Genomic DNA, 13,373 nt, shown 5'->3' with positions numbered 1-13,373 from the left:
GCCGGGGCTCCCCGGTGCGCGCGGCTCCCCGGTGCGCGGTGGGCTCCCCGGTGCGCGGGGGCTCCCCTGTGCGCGAGGGCTCCCCGGTGCGCGGTGGTACGCGGTGGGCTCCCCGGTGCGCGGGGCTCCCCTGTGCGCCGGGGCTCCCCGGTGCGCGGGGGCTCCCCGGTGCGCGGGGGCTCCCCGGTGCGCGGTGGGCTCCCCTGTGTGCGGGGGCTCCCCTGTGCGCGGGGCTCCCCGGTGCGCGGTGGGCTCCCCGGTGCGCGCGGCTCCCCGGTGCGCGGTGGGCTCCCCTGTGCGCCGGGGCTCCCCTGTGTGCGCGGTGGGCTCCCCTGTGTGCGCGGTGGGCTCCCCTGTGTGCGCGGTGGGTTCCCCTGTGAGTGGTGGGCTCCCGGGTGCGCGGTGCGCAGCCCCGGCCCCGCCCACGGCGCCCTGCGCTTCCCCACCCACTGTGGCCACCAATGGAATCGCCTCCGGAGGCCCAGCATCCCCTGAAGAAAGGTCGCTCTGCCATTGAGGCCCGGTTGAAAGCCCCCGGTGCCCGCCAGTGCTCCTGCAGGGTGAGCTTCCGGCGGCAGGACAGTAAGAAACTAGGGAAACTCCGCAGCAAGCGGAGCGGAGCACACAAGAAAATCCAACAGGGCCAAGCAGTTCGGACAATTACAGCCAGCTGGGGAATCGCAAGACCTGATCTTCCCAGCCAAGGACACCCGAGAGCAGGTGTTCACACCTCCCCACCCTAACCAGGGGACTTGAAGTCACCCGGCCGGGGAAATGGAGAACAAAGAACCGATTAATGCCATCTGGACCCGCTACCCCAGGGACAGGTGAAGTCAGGGAACACAGAACAAAAACCCCGTTAAAGCCAGACAGACCTAAGGTGAAAGTAAAACCGACCAAAGAATAACTCCAGTGCACACTCATTTTGATGCATCATCATATTTAAAACGCACCTGGAAACCGGATGACTATTTTACTGAAACCCTCCCCTGAGATTTTCACCTGCAGAAAAAAAAGCCCTCGGGACAAAGGCTCAGTGAGGGCTCACTCGCTATAGAAGCACACCCCCGCCCCTCCCAGGGCATGAACTTTTAATTTCTTCCTAAACTCTAGGGGTCCCCAGGAGACTTGCAACCAGGGGAGCAGTGGCCAGCGGGAGCTCATTGCAAGCTCACCCCCTGGTGCTGTCTCCAAAGCCCCCTTTTTCTCCGACTTCCTGGAGAGCTCACAGCAGCCCCTCGTGGCTAGCTTCTTCCCTGTAACTTTCCCCCTGTTGCTGCTTCTACCCTAATTCCTTCCTGCGTCCCTGTTCCCAGCTTTAATCAATGTTCTCTCAAACCTGCCTGGACTTACGCTGTGACATCTCTCTATAGAGTTGAGACAAGAGTTAATGTTTGTCCAAGCACTGCAATTATATTTAGGTACATTGTTTTTAAAAGGAGGGTGCAGATGGTCAGCTATAAAAAAAAAAGTGGGTTTTTCCCCCATTTCGTTTTCCCAGAGGCTATAAAAGTTAAGCACATTGTAAAACATGAAAAATGATGGGTTTTTATTACCCATTTCTAAATCAAAGCATTTTAAACGTTATACTTAAATATACTCCATTCAAAACAAACATGGACGTGTCTCCGAATATTGCACCATTAAGACTGATGTCTACTGTACTACTATTATGTTGTGTGTGGAATTCCATTCATCTGGCCAGAACTCACAATGAAAAAGAGATTTCTACTGTGGAGGTGGGCAATAGGAGTTTAAGGGGAAAAGATTTAAACAATACATATTTTTCTTTCATTCCAAAGGTGCCAGTCAGAGCACATAGATGCATAAAGTTCTACGCATAGCCACAGTCCAGCAAGCAGGTATTCAATGTGAATGTTATCACTACAAGGTCAAAAAGGGTGGGGCAGGGGTAAGAGAGGGCAGGACTTTTTGTATAAAATCATTGAAAACTCTGAAAAAAAACTATAAAAGCATCTTAAGAGAATATATAATCAAAGTAAAAGCAATGGATTTTATTTCAGTGAAATTATTTTAAGTTAGATATGATATATTAAGCTCCCATATCCCCCAACGTGGTAGAAAAGTTCCTCTTGGTGAGAAATCATTTATTTTAATGGCAAAATTTTTACATATCAGTAAAATCTGTTATATTTAAAACTATATAGTACATTTCTGGCAAAAAACCTTATACATCTTTCAGTTGTCAAAACAAAGTAAAAATATGGTTGCATAAAATCACAAAAAAATATAAATTGCTGAAGATAAAAAAAGATAAAAAATAATTTGCATTGACTCCTTTACATCTTCAATTAGTAAGAATTTGCAAACTACAATAAATTCGTGAAAATTCTGATGCAACCTTTACATACTCAACGAAAAGCTGTCATTTCAAATGTCCCAGCTTAAAAAAGAACTTACCGCAATAGTCTATGCATTTATCATACTATCTGTACAAGTGCAATATTTAAATATCTTCAAAATAAAACTCAGTAACTAAAAGGAATCACAATAACTTAAAAAGAAGCAAAGTTTACAAGAGTAACAACTTTTAGAAGGTCCTATTTAATTGGTTCCTCCCTTTGTTCCCCCCACCTCCCCTGCCCCATAACAGCTTACAGAGACATGACAGCAATGTCTTAGTTCTATATACAGATGTGTAACTTTAAAAATACAGTCTCTGTTCTTAACATCAGGAACAATGCTGCATTTAGAGAGCCTACATAGTAAATCAGTATCTTCTAAACAGAGGGCCACGTACAATTTAAAATATAGTTTTGAACGTATACCTAAAAGGAACTCCTACTATTTTATACAGCTTTCAGATTCTAAATTGAATAGAACAAGCCCTGGACAAAAAGAAGCCCAGATTTTTCTTTTGGATTCAGTGCATGTTTCTAGGGGCGCTGGAGGCAAATCAACGACAGTACTATGCAAGCTATCATGACATCTGAGTACGTTACTGTCCAATTACACAGGTGCTCACTGTATTTGCAAAAACACACACAAAAAAACCCAACAAACCCTACATTAACAGTCTTAAACGGGGGGGGGGGGGGGGGGGGGGGGGAGCTTTTACAATGGAAAAATGATTAACAGCAAAAAATATCCATTTCTTGAAGTTAAAATTGTATAAGGCGAATACGGGTAATACTTTTATTTTTTATTAACATACACATGATAGCAGTTTTATCTGAGGTGACTTTAAATCTTCATTTATACTTGTAATGCTATTGCTAAGAGCAAGAAAAAGACTATAAATCAGAAATCTTAGGAAGATTAAGCATCTTTAGGCCATTCCCATAATACTACCTTTCTAAAAGTAATTAAAATGCAAAACAAATGTGACCATTTAGAACTATCCAATTATTTCTGTATTTTACTAAAATAGTGTTATACCTAAGAGAACATTACCAAATGCAATGTGTAAACTTTAATTGGATCTGGTTTGAAAAACCAGCTATAAAAGAAATTTGGAGAACTGGGAAAATCTAAATATGCATGATTAAATTACATTAGGGAATTATTTTTGTAACAGGATTATGGTTTAAAATATTATTTTTTTAAATAATTATTTTTAGAACATGCTTGAAGTGTTGAGGGGTAATGGGTAGGTCTACAACATCCAAACGGTTCAGGGAAGAGCATATCATATATACAAAAATATATGTATAACTATATCCATGTACACAAGTATAAAGCAAATATGGCAACAAGTTAACAAGTGTTGAACCCAAGTGGTAGACACACATGTATAAATGTTTATAATGAAATCTGGAAGCAAAAGTCACATCTGAACCTTTAAATAGTTTGTAAGAGGTGTTCTTTCTGTGCAGTGAATCAATTTAAAAGATATATGACCGAACAACAAGAAGTGTTTGCATACATTCAATACTGACAGGAGGAGCGAAGGAACAGGTAAGATTGGCAAAAACAACATGATGTATTCACAGTATATGCAACTCAGCTCTTGCGACAAAAAGAGCAATTTATGTACAGAATATAGGGACAAATTGTTAAAATTAAACTCAGTGCCTAGAAATTTCAATGTTGTATGTGTTTCTGGACTTAACCAAACTAAAGAGAAAACTTGCATGTGTCAAATCTTTGATGTGACTCACCAAATACTAGAGAATATTAAGGGGGGGATATGGAAGAGTCCTCCATGCTGTCCCTACTGTTGGAAGATACTTGCTACCTAAGAAGTTCAGGAGCCCAGAAAACAAAATCACCCATAAAGTTCTCTGGGGATTCTAGGCAAGTATTTATTGAATAAATTTATGAAGCAAATATATAACACAACATGTAATAACAAATGAAGGCCTTTATGGTAAATTAATATTCTACAAAGCCCTGTGTATACTAAATATAAAAGAGCCAAAAATCAAGTGAGCCTGAGAGACCTAGAATTCATTGTGTATATTTTATGATGCTATATGCCTACTGAAACAGGGAACAAAATTACCTTAATTCATTTCTGCACATTAGGCTTTTAACTAAATCAGGTTCCAATCCCTGTGCAAAATGCATTCCAAAAGGCTAATCCTCAGTTATAATTATGTATAACTTGATTATAAATGGAAGCATTTGGCTATAATTTATTATGCATGCTTATTGCTATCAGAGAAATAAGCAAAGTTTTAGGTTTATTGTGCAAGAATTTTAATTAAATTCGCACACATCTCAAAAAATTCTATGGTGTGACTTCCAGGTCTTGGAGTTAAGTCAACAGGGGAAGAGTCAAGTGAGGTCACAGATGAGGTAAGGGAAGCTTCTGCGCATTTTCCTTGAGCCTCCGCATCCGAATCACTCCTTTGGCAAGATCGATAGTTGCTAACTGACCCCGATCTCTGCGGCGTCGCAGTCCCTGATTTGGCTTCCGTAATTTCATCTGGGTAAAACACAACGCAACTTAGTAGAATCCATTACACACCCCCACATTTCAATGGTATTTCACTCTCTTTTTTGAGTGCAATCACTGACCAGCTATCAAGAGCATGTCTATTTTGAATCCCTTCTCAAACAGAAGCAAAGCATCCGTATTAAATTACTCACCTTTTTTACACATAGCATGCATTCTCCTGATGGCTCATCAAGTTTGGGCACAAAATAAGTAAGTAAATAAATGGATGGATGGATGGAAGGAAGGAAGGAAGGAAGGAAGGAAGGAAGGAAGGAAGGGAGAAAAGAAAGGAATGAAAGGAAGAGAAAGGAAGGAAGGAAGGGAGGGAGGGAGGGAGGGAGGGAGGGAGGGAGGGAGGGAGGGAGGGAGGAAGGAAGGAAGGAAGGAAGGAAGGAAGGAAGGAAGGAAGGAAGAAAAGGTTGGGTACAGTATGTAGCTACTCATCAATCTTGCAATCCAAGAATAAGAGCCCAATAAACTAATAACTTGAGGCTTAATGAATATCATTCCTTAGCAATAGAACTTAATCCCTCCATAATGAAATCATAGAATAAATGTACTTTTGGAAGATATCTCATCCAACTCTTTGTTTCATCAATACGAAAACAAACGCCCACAAGTTAACTGACCTGCCACTGGTAACCAATGAACAGGGAAGTGAGTCTAGAATCCGTCTCCTAACTCTCATCTCAGTGTTTTCACTCACCCATTTTCTCTTCATATTTGATCTAAGATCTCATAAACGAGCAAAAATGAACAAAAGCAGGACAAAAACGAAGTTGGGAACACAATACAAAAACAATAAATGGTCAGTGCATTGGTAAACCCACGTGCAAAAGTTGAGAATTTGATCCAAAAACAGTGAGAAAAGTAAAACCCACTCCACATCTCTGACTGACTTAGTATGTGTTAACAGATAAGCACTCTTTGGACATAAAGATAAGCAGAAAAGCTTGGACAGCATCTCACAGCTCAAACCTGTGTCTTTGAGTGTTTAAAGACAAAAGAATTCAGAGGTGAGTCGTCTCACCTGACTATTCCATACAATCTTAGATGAAGAAAAATAGCAACACATCTTAACTCAATTAATTTGGCCAATAAAGAATTGCCATAAACATTTACCTAATTATAGGCTTTGTTTATGAGAGAATTTTTATATATAGAGCTATACCCTTTTATAATGATGGAGTAGAGAAAGAATATTTACCTGAATTATGAGTCAAATGTGTTCCAACAGGTTTTTTAATAGATAAGGTAAATTAGTTTTAATAGCATATACACTTGGGAAATCCGAGTTAATGTAAATTTCAAACAACGTCAAGATTATTGTACATTTACTATAGTATTATAGTCTATCATAGATATACCTTGGCATTTAAGACATTTTTTTCCCATTTAAAAATAAAACCAACAACAAAAAACAAGCATGTGCTTTCTGCAATTTTCTTCAAGTTAACTAATCTAAATATTTGAAAAGGAGATATTCTGGCAAACCATACATAATGGTAATCAAAGATGTATTTTCTAAGTAGAGATTTTCATTTTCAAACTATTAAAACAGTAAAACAATACTCAACATAATTAATGTTTCTTTAATAAAATTCAAGAAGGTACTTTAAGATCTTACAGAGCAATAGAGTAATTAATTTAATGACCAACTAAAAGACCTAATTTAAAATTCTAAATATTTCAGTGATTTGATCATCAGGTTGTCATTGACTGTTTATAATAGCTGGTAACTAGAAATGTTCAACTGTCTAGGTATAAGGTTAATGTCACTGTTGGCTAACTATGATAGTTACCAGGGGCAAAATGTTCTAGTCTCAGGAATCCTTCTACAGTGCATTTCACACAAAAGTGACCTATTATTTAAGCACACTTATTGAAAAGTAAAGGATACTGGAAACATGGAACTCTCACAAAAATGACAAAAGATGCCCGTCTCTGATTATGTCTGTAGTGTCAAGCGTGGAGGAAAAGGCTGGTTCCGAGGAGAAAAATAACCAGAAATCCCTACAAAACATTTCTCAAGGGCCCTGCAAGAAACCCGACCCAGCCAATAATGCCTTGTCCTCTGGAGCTACTCATCAAATCTATTCACAGTGCCTTGTCACTCAACTCTAAAAGCTACGAACTATCACCTAACCCTCAAGTGAAAAGTAAAAATCTTATTAAGTATCAGGTAAGAAATTATTTAATAAACTTACAGAAAAGTCAGCAATTATTTCCAAATAAAACATTTATCTTACCAGAATGAGCCACTTCAAAAAAACAGAAATGTGGCAGAAACTATTGCTTTAGGACGAGACTGCGTCTGGCTTTAAGAATTCTACAACATAATCTTAAAAGGACAATATAGTCTAAGACTACAAGAATACCAAGATTTACAAATGTTGACATCACAAAAGCACAAAATCTCATATTATTACATTTTTTTTTCTATTGAGTTACGAGGAACAATTCAAGACGCATCAAAAGAATCAAAGACAAAAAAGCCAAGTTAGATAATAGGTCTCATATGCCATCTCTGGTGTTTGGGGATGTACATACCATCAATACTTCGGAAATCCAATAAATACGTTCTACTATCCACTTGGTATAGCTGTAGACTCATTTTGGAGTATGTACTTGTCACAGGATTCTTCCTTCGAACGCGCAAATAATATGGGTTCACAACCTGGCGTACGGCATGGACAAAAACAAAGTCACAAGCAGCTCGTCTATGAAACACTACAGCTTTGCCAAATGTGCCCATAATCAGAATGCTCTTGCTTTCCTACCTTCCACTCATAATCCAGCTGTTTAATGGCTCTACAAACTTCTGCCATGATGTCACTCGGCCGACTTTGACTTCTAATTCCCAAGTGCCATTTTGCTTTCCTTACCCCTTGGTGTTTGGATTTCTGTGGGTTTAATTCATCGAGGGTATGGCGAGCCCTTGGAGTTTCAGCAACCAGGAAGGGCACCCTCTCAGGGTGGGGCCGACTCAAATGGTGGTCATCGAGAAAAGAGTCAGGTGGGCTTGTCGCCAAGTAAAAATCTTTGGCCTCATTCATTATTCTCCTGTTATCGATGATGAGGTGGTAGGCGACTGCCAGCGGGTCCTGGTGATTTCTGCTGTAAAGGCAGCTGAGAACCTCTTCTTCTGAGCATTCGAATTTCTCACATACTTCTTTCAAGGCTTCATCATCAATCATGGTTGAACTATAGGATGGGTCCTCAGGAAAGAGGTATTTTGGAAGGTCCTGTTTAAACCATTCATCTTCCCTGAGAGAAAAAGGCAGGGCCAGGAGAAGGGATTTTGAGTAGAGATGAGACTGAAAGTAACAGTTGGGGAATTTAGGATATCAATTCATTTATATATATTATACTGTAGCATCATTTTTTTTTTTTTTAAACTGAGATTTTCCTCTTCTGGCTCACATTTCATTGTATCTATCAAGGGAAATTGCCCTAACCGGTTTGGCTCAGTGGATAGAGCGTCGGCCTGCGAACTGAAGGGTCCCAGGTTCGATTCCAGTCAAGGGCATGTACCTTCGTTGCAGGCACATCCCCAGTAGGGGGTGTGCAGGAGGCAGCTGATGGATGTTTCTCTATCATTGATGTTTCTAATTCTCTATCCCTCTCCCTTCCTCTCTGTAAAAAATCAATAAAATATACTTTTTTTAAAAAAGGGAAATGCTGTGGCCTCCCTCTGATTTTAAGAGGGAGAAAGGATTGCTGTAGTTACAGGAAAAGAAATGTGTATACTTTAGATTACATTTAAATTGGAAAAAAAACACATAAAATAAGAAGAAGCATCTCCCACTTAGTTTAAAAAAATAAACTTTAGAAAATGATTTGTCTTTTTCATCAGCCGGTGGAGTCACACGCTGACCTCTGTGGTCTTTCTGGCTGGTCTACAGCACACGGAGTACATGGAAGGAATCAAGCTCTAAGTTCCACCTATGATCTTCCCTTCTTCTTCGTTGCCCTGATGCATCTCGTTTGCTAATCCCAGATCTGCACCTCTTTCTTTCTTCCTTGTCCCTCCATCATCAGAGAACTGTGCTGTCTAGCCATTTATTATAAGACCAAAGAGAAATTCCCATAGGAGGGAGAAAAAAAAAAAAAGGAAACATAGCAGTAGAAGAAACATACTTTGCAGTGAATTTTAAGCCTCCATCAGAAAAGGCTTGCCCAAATTTGAGAAGTAGATTTGTCACCATCACCTTTGTCTTACTTAAACTATTAGGTTAAACTGTAAGAAACTGGCAATATTGATGGATTATGTGCCTACAAAATAGCAACTTCAATATCTACTACTTCAAAAAGTTTGTCATGGATTACACTAAAATGTTTCCATTCCTTGAGATGAACAAAAGGAAAAAGAATAATTCATGAGATCAGAACTCAAATAACTACACATAAATTAACTACTAAAAAGTTTTAATCCTAATAAGAATACTTAAATGTCAAAAATGAAGCATACTGTAGAAAATCTCATAGAAGCACTATAAAAAGGACCCTATTAGGGTCCTTTTACTTTTTATTTTTTTTATTTCTTTATTTTTATTTTTTTTTTAAATATATTTTATTGATTTTTTACAGAGAGGAAGGGAGAGAGATAGAGAGCTAGAAACATCGATGAGAGAGAAACATCGATCAGCTGCCTCCTGCACATCTCCTACTGGGGATATGCCCACAACCCAGGTACATGCCCTTGACCGGAATCGAACCCGGGACCTTTCAGTCCGCAGGCCGACGCTCTATCCACTGAGCCAAACCGGTTTCGGCCCTTTTATTTTTCATTAGCTATTTTTTTTTTTTTATTTATTTAAAAAGAAATATAGCCCTGACCGGTTTGGCTCAGTGGATAGAGCATTGGCCTGCAGACTGAAGGGTCCCAGGTTCGATTCCAATCGAGGGCATGTACCTTAGTTGCGGGCACATCCCCAGTGGGGGATGTGCAGGAGACAGCTGATCGATGTTTCTCTCTCATCGATGTTTCTAGCTCTCTATCCCTCTCCCTTCCTCTCTGTAAAAAATCAATAAAAAATATATTTTTTTTAAAAGTAATATAATGCTCACTATTACAATTTCAAAACAAATAAAGATGCACAAGTAAAAAGTGAAAATCCCCCCTCCTACCAATCTCACAGTATAGTGTGTATTTTTAAATAACACAATAAATTAATGTGCCCATACGCTATTTTTAACATAAAAACAGTACATACTGTCCTGCAACTTTTCCTTTCACTTACCTTACATCACTGATACTATTAGACCTGATCATGTGCAAGTTGCTTTATTACCTGATGTCTTTGATTGTGGCCCTCTTCATGGGATCCACCTGCAGCATATGTTTCAATAGGCTGATCACAGAAGGATTTAAATACTGAGGGGTATAAAAGATTCCATCACATATCTTCTTAAAAAGGGTTGGCACGTGATCATCGTCGAATGGGAGGGTTCCACATAACAAAGCATAGAGAATAACCCCACTGCTCCATATGTCCACCTCCGGACCTGCATACAGTCTGCAACAGGAAACACCCACTGGGTTAGCAACTTAAGAGTCAGTCATTTAACCAAAAATGTTAAGTACGGCCTGGCTGGCGTGGCTCAGTGGTTGAGTGTCCACCTATGAACCAGGATATCACAGTTCGATTCCCAGTTGGGGCATATGCCCAGGTTGCGGGCTCGATCCTCAGTATGAGGCGGGCAGGAGGCAGCCTATCAGTGATTCTCTCTCATCATTGATGTTTCTATCTCTCCCCCTCTCCCTTCCTCTCTGAAATCAATAAAAATATATGTATTTTTTAAAAATGTTAAGTATGGATAGTTCATAAATAGTTATTAGAATACTAGAGGCCCAGTGCATGAATTTTGTGCAGGGGGGGGTGGGAGGGAAGGGGGTGCCTAAGCCCAGCCTGCACCCTCTCGTAATCCAGGACCCCTCAGGGATGTCTGACTGCTGGTTTAAACTGGCAGTCAGACATCCCTCTCGCAATCTGGGACCGCTGACTCCTAACCACTCACCTGTCTGCTTGCCTGATCGCCCCTAACCACTCTGCCTGCCTGCCTGCCTGATTGCCCCTAACCATTCGCCTGCCTGCCTGATCGCCCCTAACCACTCTCTTGCCTGCCTGATGCCCCTAACCACTCACCTGCCTGCCTGATTGCCCCTAACCCCTCTGCCTGCCTATCTGATCACCCCTAACCAATTACCTGCTTGCCTGATCACCCCTAACTACTCTGCCTGCCTGCCTGCCTAATCGCCCCTAACTGCCTTTGCCTCGGCCTCCACCACTGCAGCTTCGTCCAAGTCATTCGGCTGTCCAGTTTAATTAGCATATTACGCTTTTATTATTATAGACTAGAGGCCCAATGCACGAAATTTGTGCAAGGGTTTGGCCCTCACAGCCCCAGCTTCATCCGGAAGGTTGTCCAGAAGGACGTCCGGAAGGTCGTTTGGCTGTCCGGTCTCATTAGCATATTACGCTTTTATTATTATAGTTTGTGTAATCAGTGCTGTATACTACATATTAAGATTTTGTACTAATTCTATCCGTACTTTCTATGAAAACAAAAGTCAGGAGTTTGTTTTTTAATTTACAGACTAGAGCTAAAATTCTGTTCTTACCACCAACTATGGCCCTCATGAGATTCAACCAATAGTCCCAAACCTTGAGCAAATATATCATCGGTGAATTTAAAGCCACCGTTATTTGGTTACAGAGGAGAGAGGAAATGATCTTTCATCAACTGAGAATATTCTCTAGTGACGGACTCTACACCCAGTCTCCCCAGTAACCCAAGGCCTCCTCACGGTAACGGGGCCTGAGCCTGGAAGGAAGCCACGCTACTGGTTCACAGACGATTCTGTTCGCAGTGCACTGTGTCCAGCTGACCAGCCTAGCTGCAGACCGGTCAGATACCCCATGCAAAGTCTGGCTTCGGAGAAAGGATTTCTTTAAATCAGTCAAAGAAATTGTTGAACTGATCGATAAACACTGTTTTTGTTTTTTAAATCTTTATTGTTGAAAGTATTACATATGTCCCCTTTCCCCCCACTGACCTCTCCTAGCCGCCCCTACACCCCTAACCCAGGCCTTCACCACCCTATTGTCTGTGTTCATGGGTTATGCATATATGCATACAAGTTCTTTGGTTGATCTCTTCCCACTATAAACACTGTTTTGAAAGTAAAAGTTTCCATTCATCCAGATCTCACAGAAAGACCTTATGCAAACTAGGAAAATCAGACTTCAGTCATGGCCCATTGCACATATGCATAATTACAATACATTTATTTTTATTTATTTAACCCTGCCCCCAGTATCTAGATGCTAAATTTTCTTCCCAAAAGAATTTAGATAGCACAAATGAAATTTTTAAAAGAATTTTGGACACTAAGTTAATATAAAATGATAAAACTTGCTAAATCTAAAATTAGGATACTTCTGCCTTATTCATAGCCATGACTTTATAGAAATATAATTTCTCTGAACAGGTTAGGCAAGCAAGCCTATGAAAATATGAAGAAAGTACAATAATATTTCTGCATTACAAATTAATCAGGATCTGAAACATTCAAACAAAGACAATTGGTTTGAATAAAAGTTCTTAAAAATTAACTGTAGCCCGGTCAGCATGGCTCAGTGATTGAGTATCAACCCATGAACTAGGAGGTCACAGTTCAATTCCTGGTCAGGGCACGTGCCCGGGTTGCAGGCTCAATCCCCAGCGTGGGGCATGCAGGAGGCAGCCAGTCAATGATTCTTTCTATCATTGATGTTTCTCTCTCTCTCCCTTTCTCTCTGAAATCAATTACAATTTATATTTTTAAAATAAGTTAACTATAAAAACTAGTAAACAAAATCAACCTTCTGTTTTGAATTTCAGTGATACAGTGAAGAACAATTACTCTTTTAAAAAAAATTAAACTTCCAAACTTCCCTGTCATCTAAACTATTCAAAAAGGCGCACCTTACAAAGATTCTCATTGTTTCAAACATTAACTTAGTAATTTGAGAGGTTAGCATTCTTACAGTATTGCAGTCTCCAAAAAAACTTTTTTATGACAATTCAAAATAAATGAAGTCTGAAGATTTTATTAATATTTGAGTCCAATTCTCCAAAAACACTTTATCATAAAACCTTAAGCTACTACAAAATACTATCTATTTGAAAAATTAAAGCTGCACATTACAATTTTAATTCTTCATCTAAATCAGGGGTGGGAAACATCCAGCACACAGACCTTATAAGGCCCATGAAAGCATTTGGGCTGCCCCTGCCAGGGCAACTGCAGGCGGGACTTGAAGTTCAATAAATCTAGGAGCTTTTTTCATAGCAACATAAATTTCTATTAAGTGAATCATAACTATCCAAATGGCCATTGGCAGAAAAACGGTTCCCCACCCCTGACCTAAGTAAACAGTAAGTCACTTGTAACTACTAGATATTTCTGTATTAACCAAGTTTT

General features: G+C 40.2%; 1 protein-coding gene across 1 annotated transcript in view; it reads right to left on the bottom strand.

Moving 5' to 3' along the window:
* Window positions 1-1,994: 1,994 nt before the first annotated feature.
* The window catches only part of PRKAA1 (protein kinase AMP-activated catalytic subunit alpha 1), a 32,640-nt gene continuing 21,261 nt past the window's right edge, over window positions 1,995-13,373 (bottom strand). Inside the window, exons 6-9 of the mRNA XM_070411787.1 lie at window positions 10,198-10,422; window positions 7,684-8,170; window positions 7,454-7,580; window positions 1,995-4,891 (exon numbers count right to left, since the gene is read on the bottom strand). Coding sequence (XP_070267888.1) covers window positions 4,647-4,891; window positions 7,454-7,580; window positions 7,684-8,170; window positions 10,198-10,422 — 1,084 coding nt within the window. The 3' untranslated portion in view covers window positions 1,995-4,646. The remainder of the gene's footprint in view (window positions 4,892-7,453; window positions 7,581-7,683; window positions 8,171-10,197; window positions 10,423-13,373) is intronic.

This window comes from Myotis yumanensis, unplaced genomic scaffold, assembly GCF_028538775.1.
Source record: "Myotis yumanensis isolate MYYU_CA2020_CCGP unplaced genomic scaffold, mMyoYum1.0.hap1 SCAF_4, whole genome shotgun sequence".
Taxonomy (NCBI): Eukaryota; Metazoa; Chordata; class Mammalia; order Chiroptera; family Vespertilionidae; genus Myotis; species Myotis yumanensis.
Note: the sequence above shows the minus strand (reverse complement) of the source record. Positions and strands in the feature narration are given on the sequence as shown.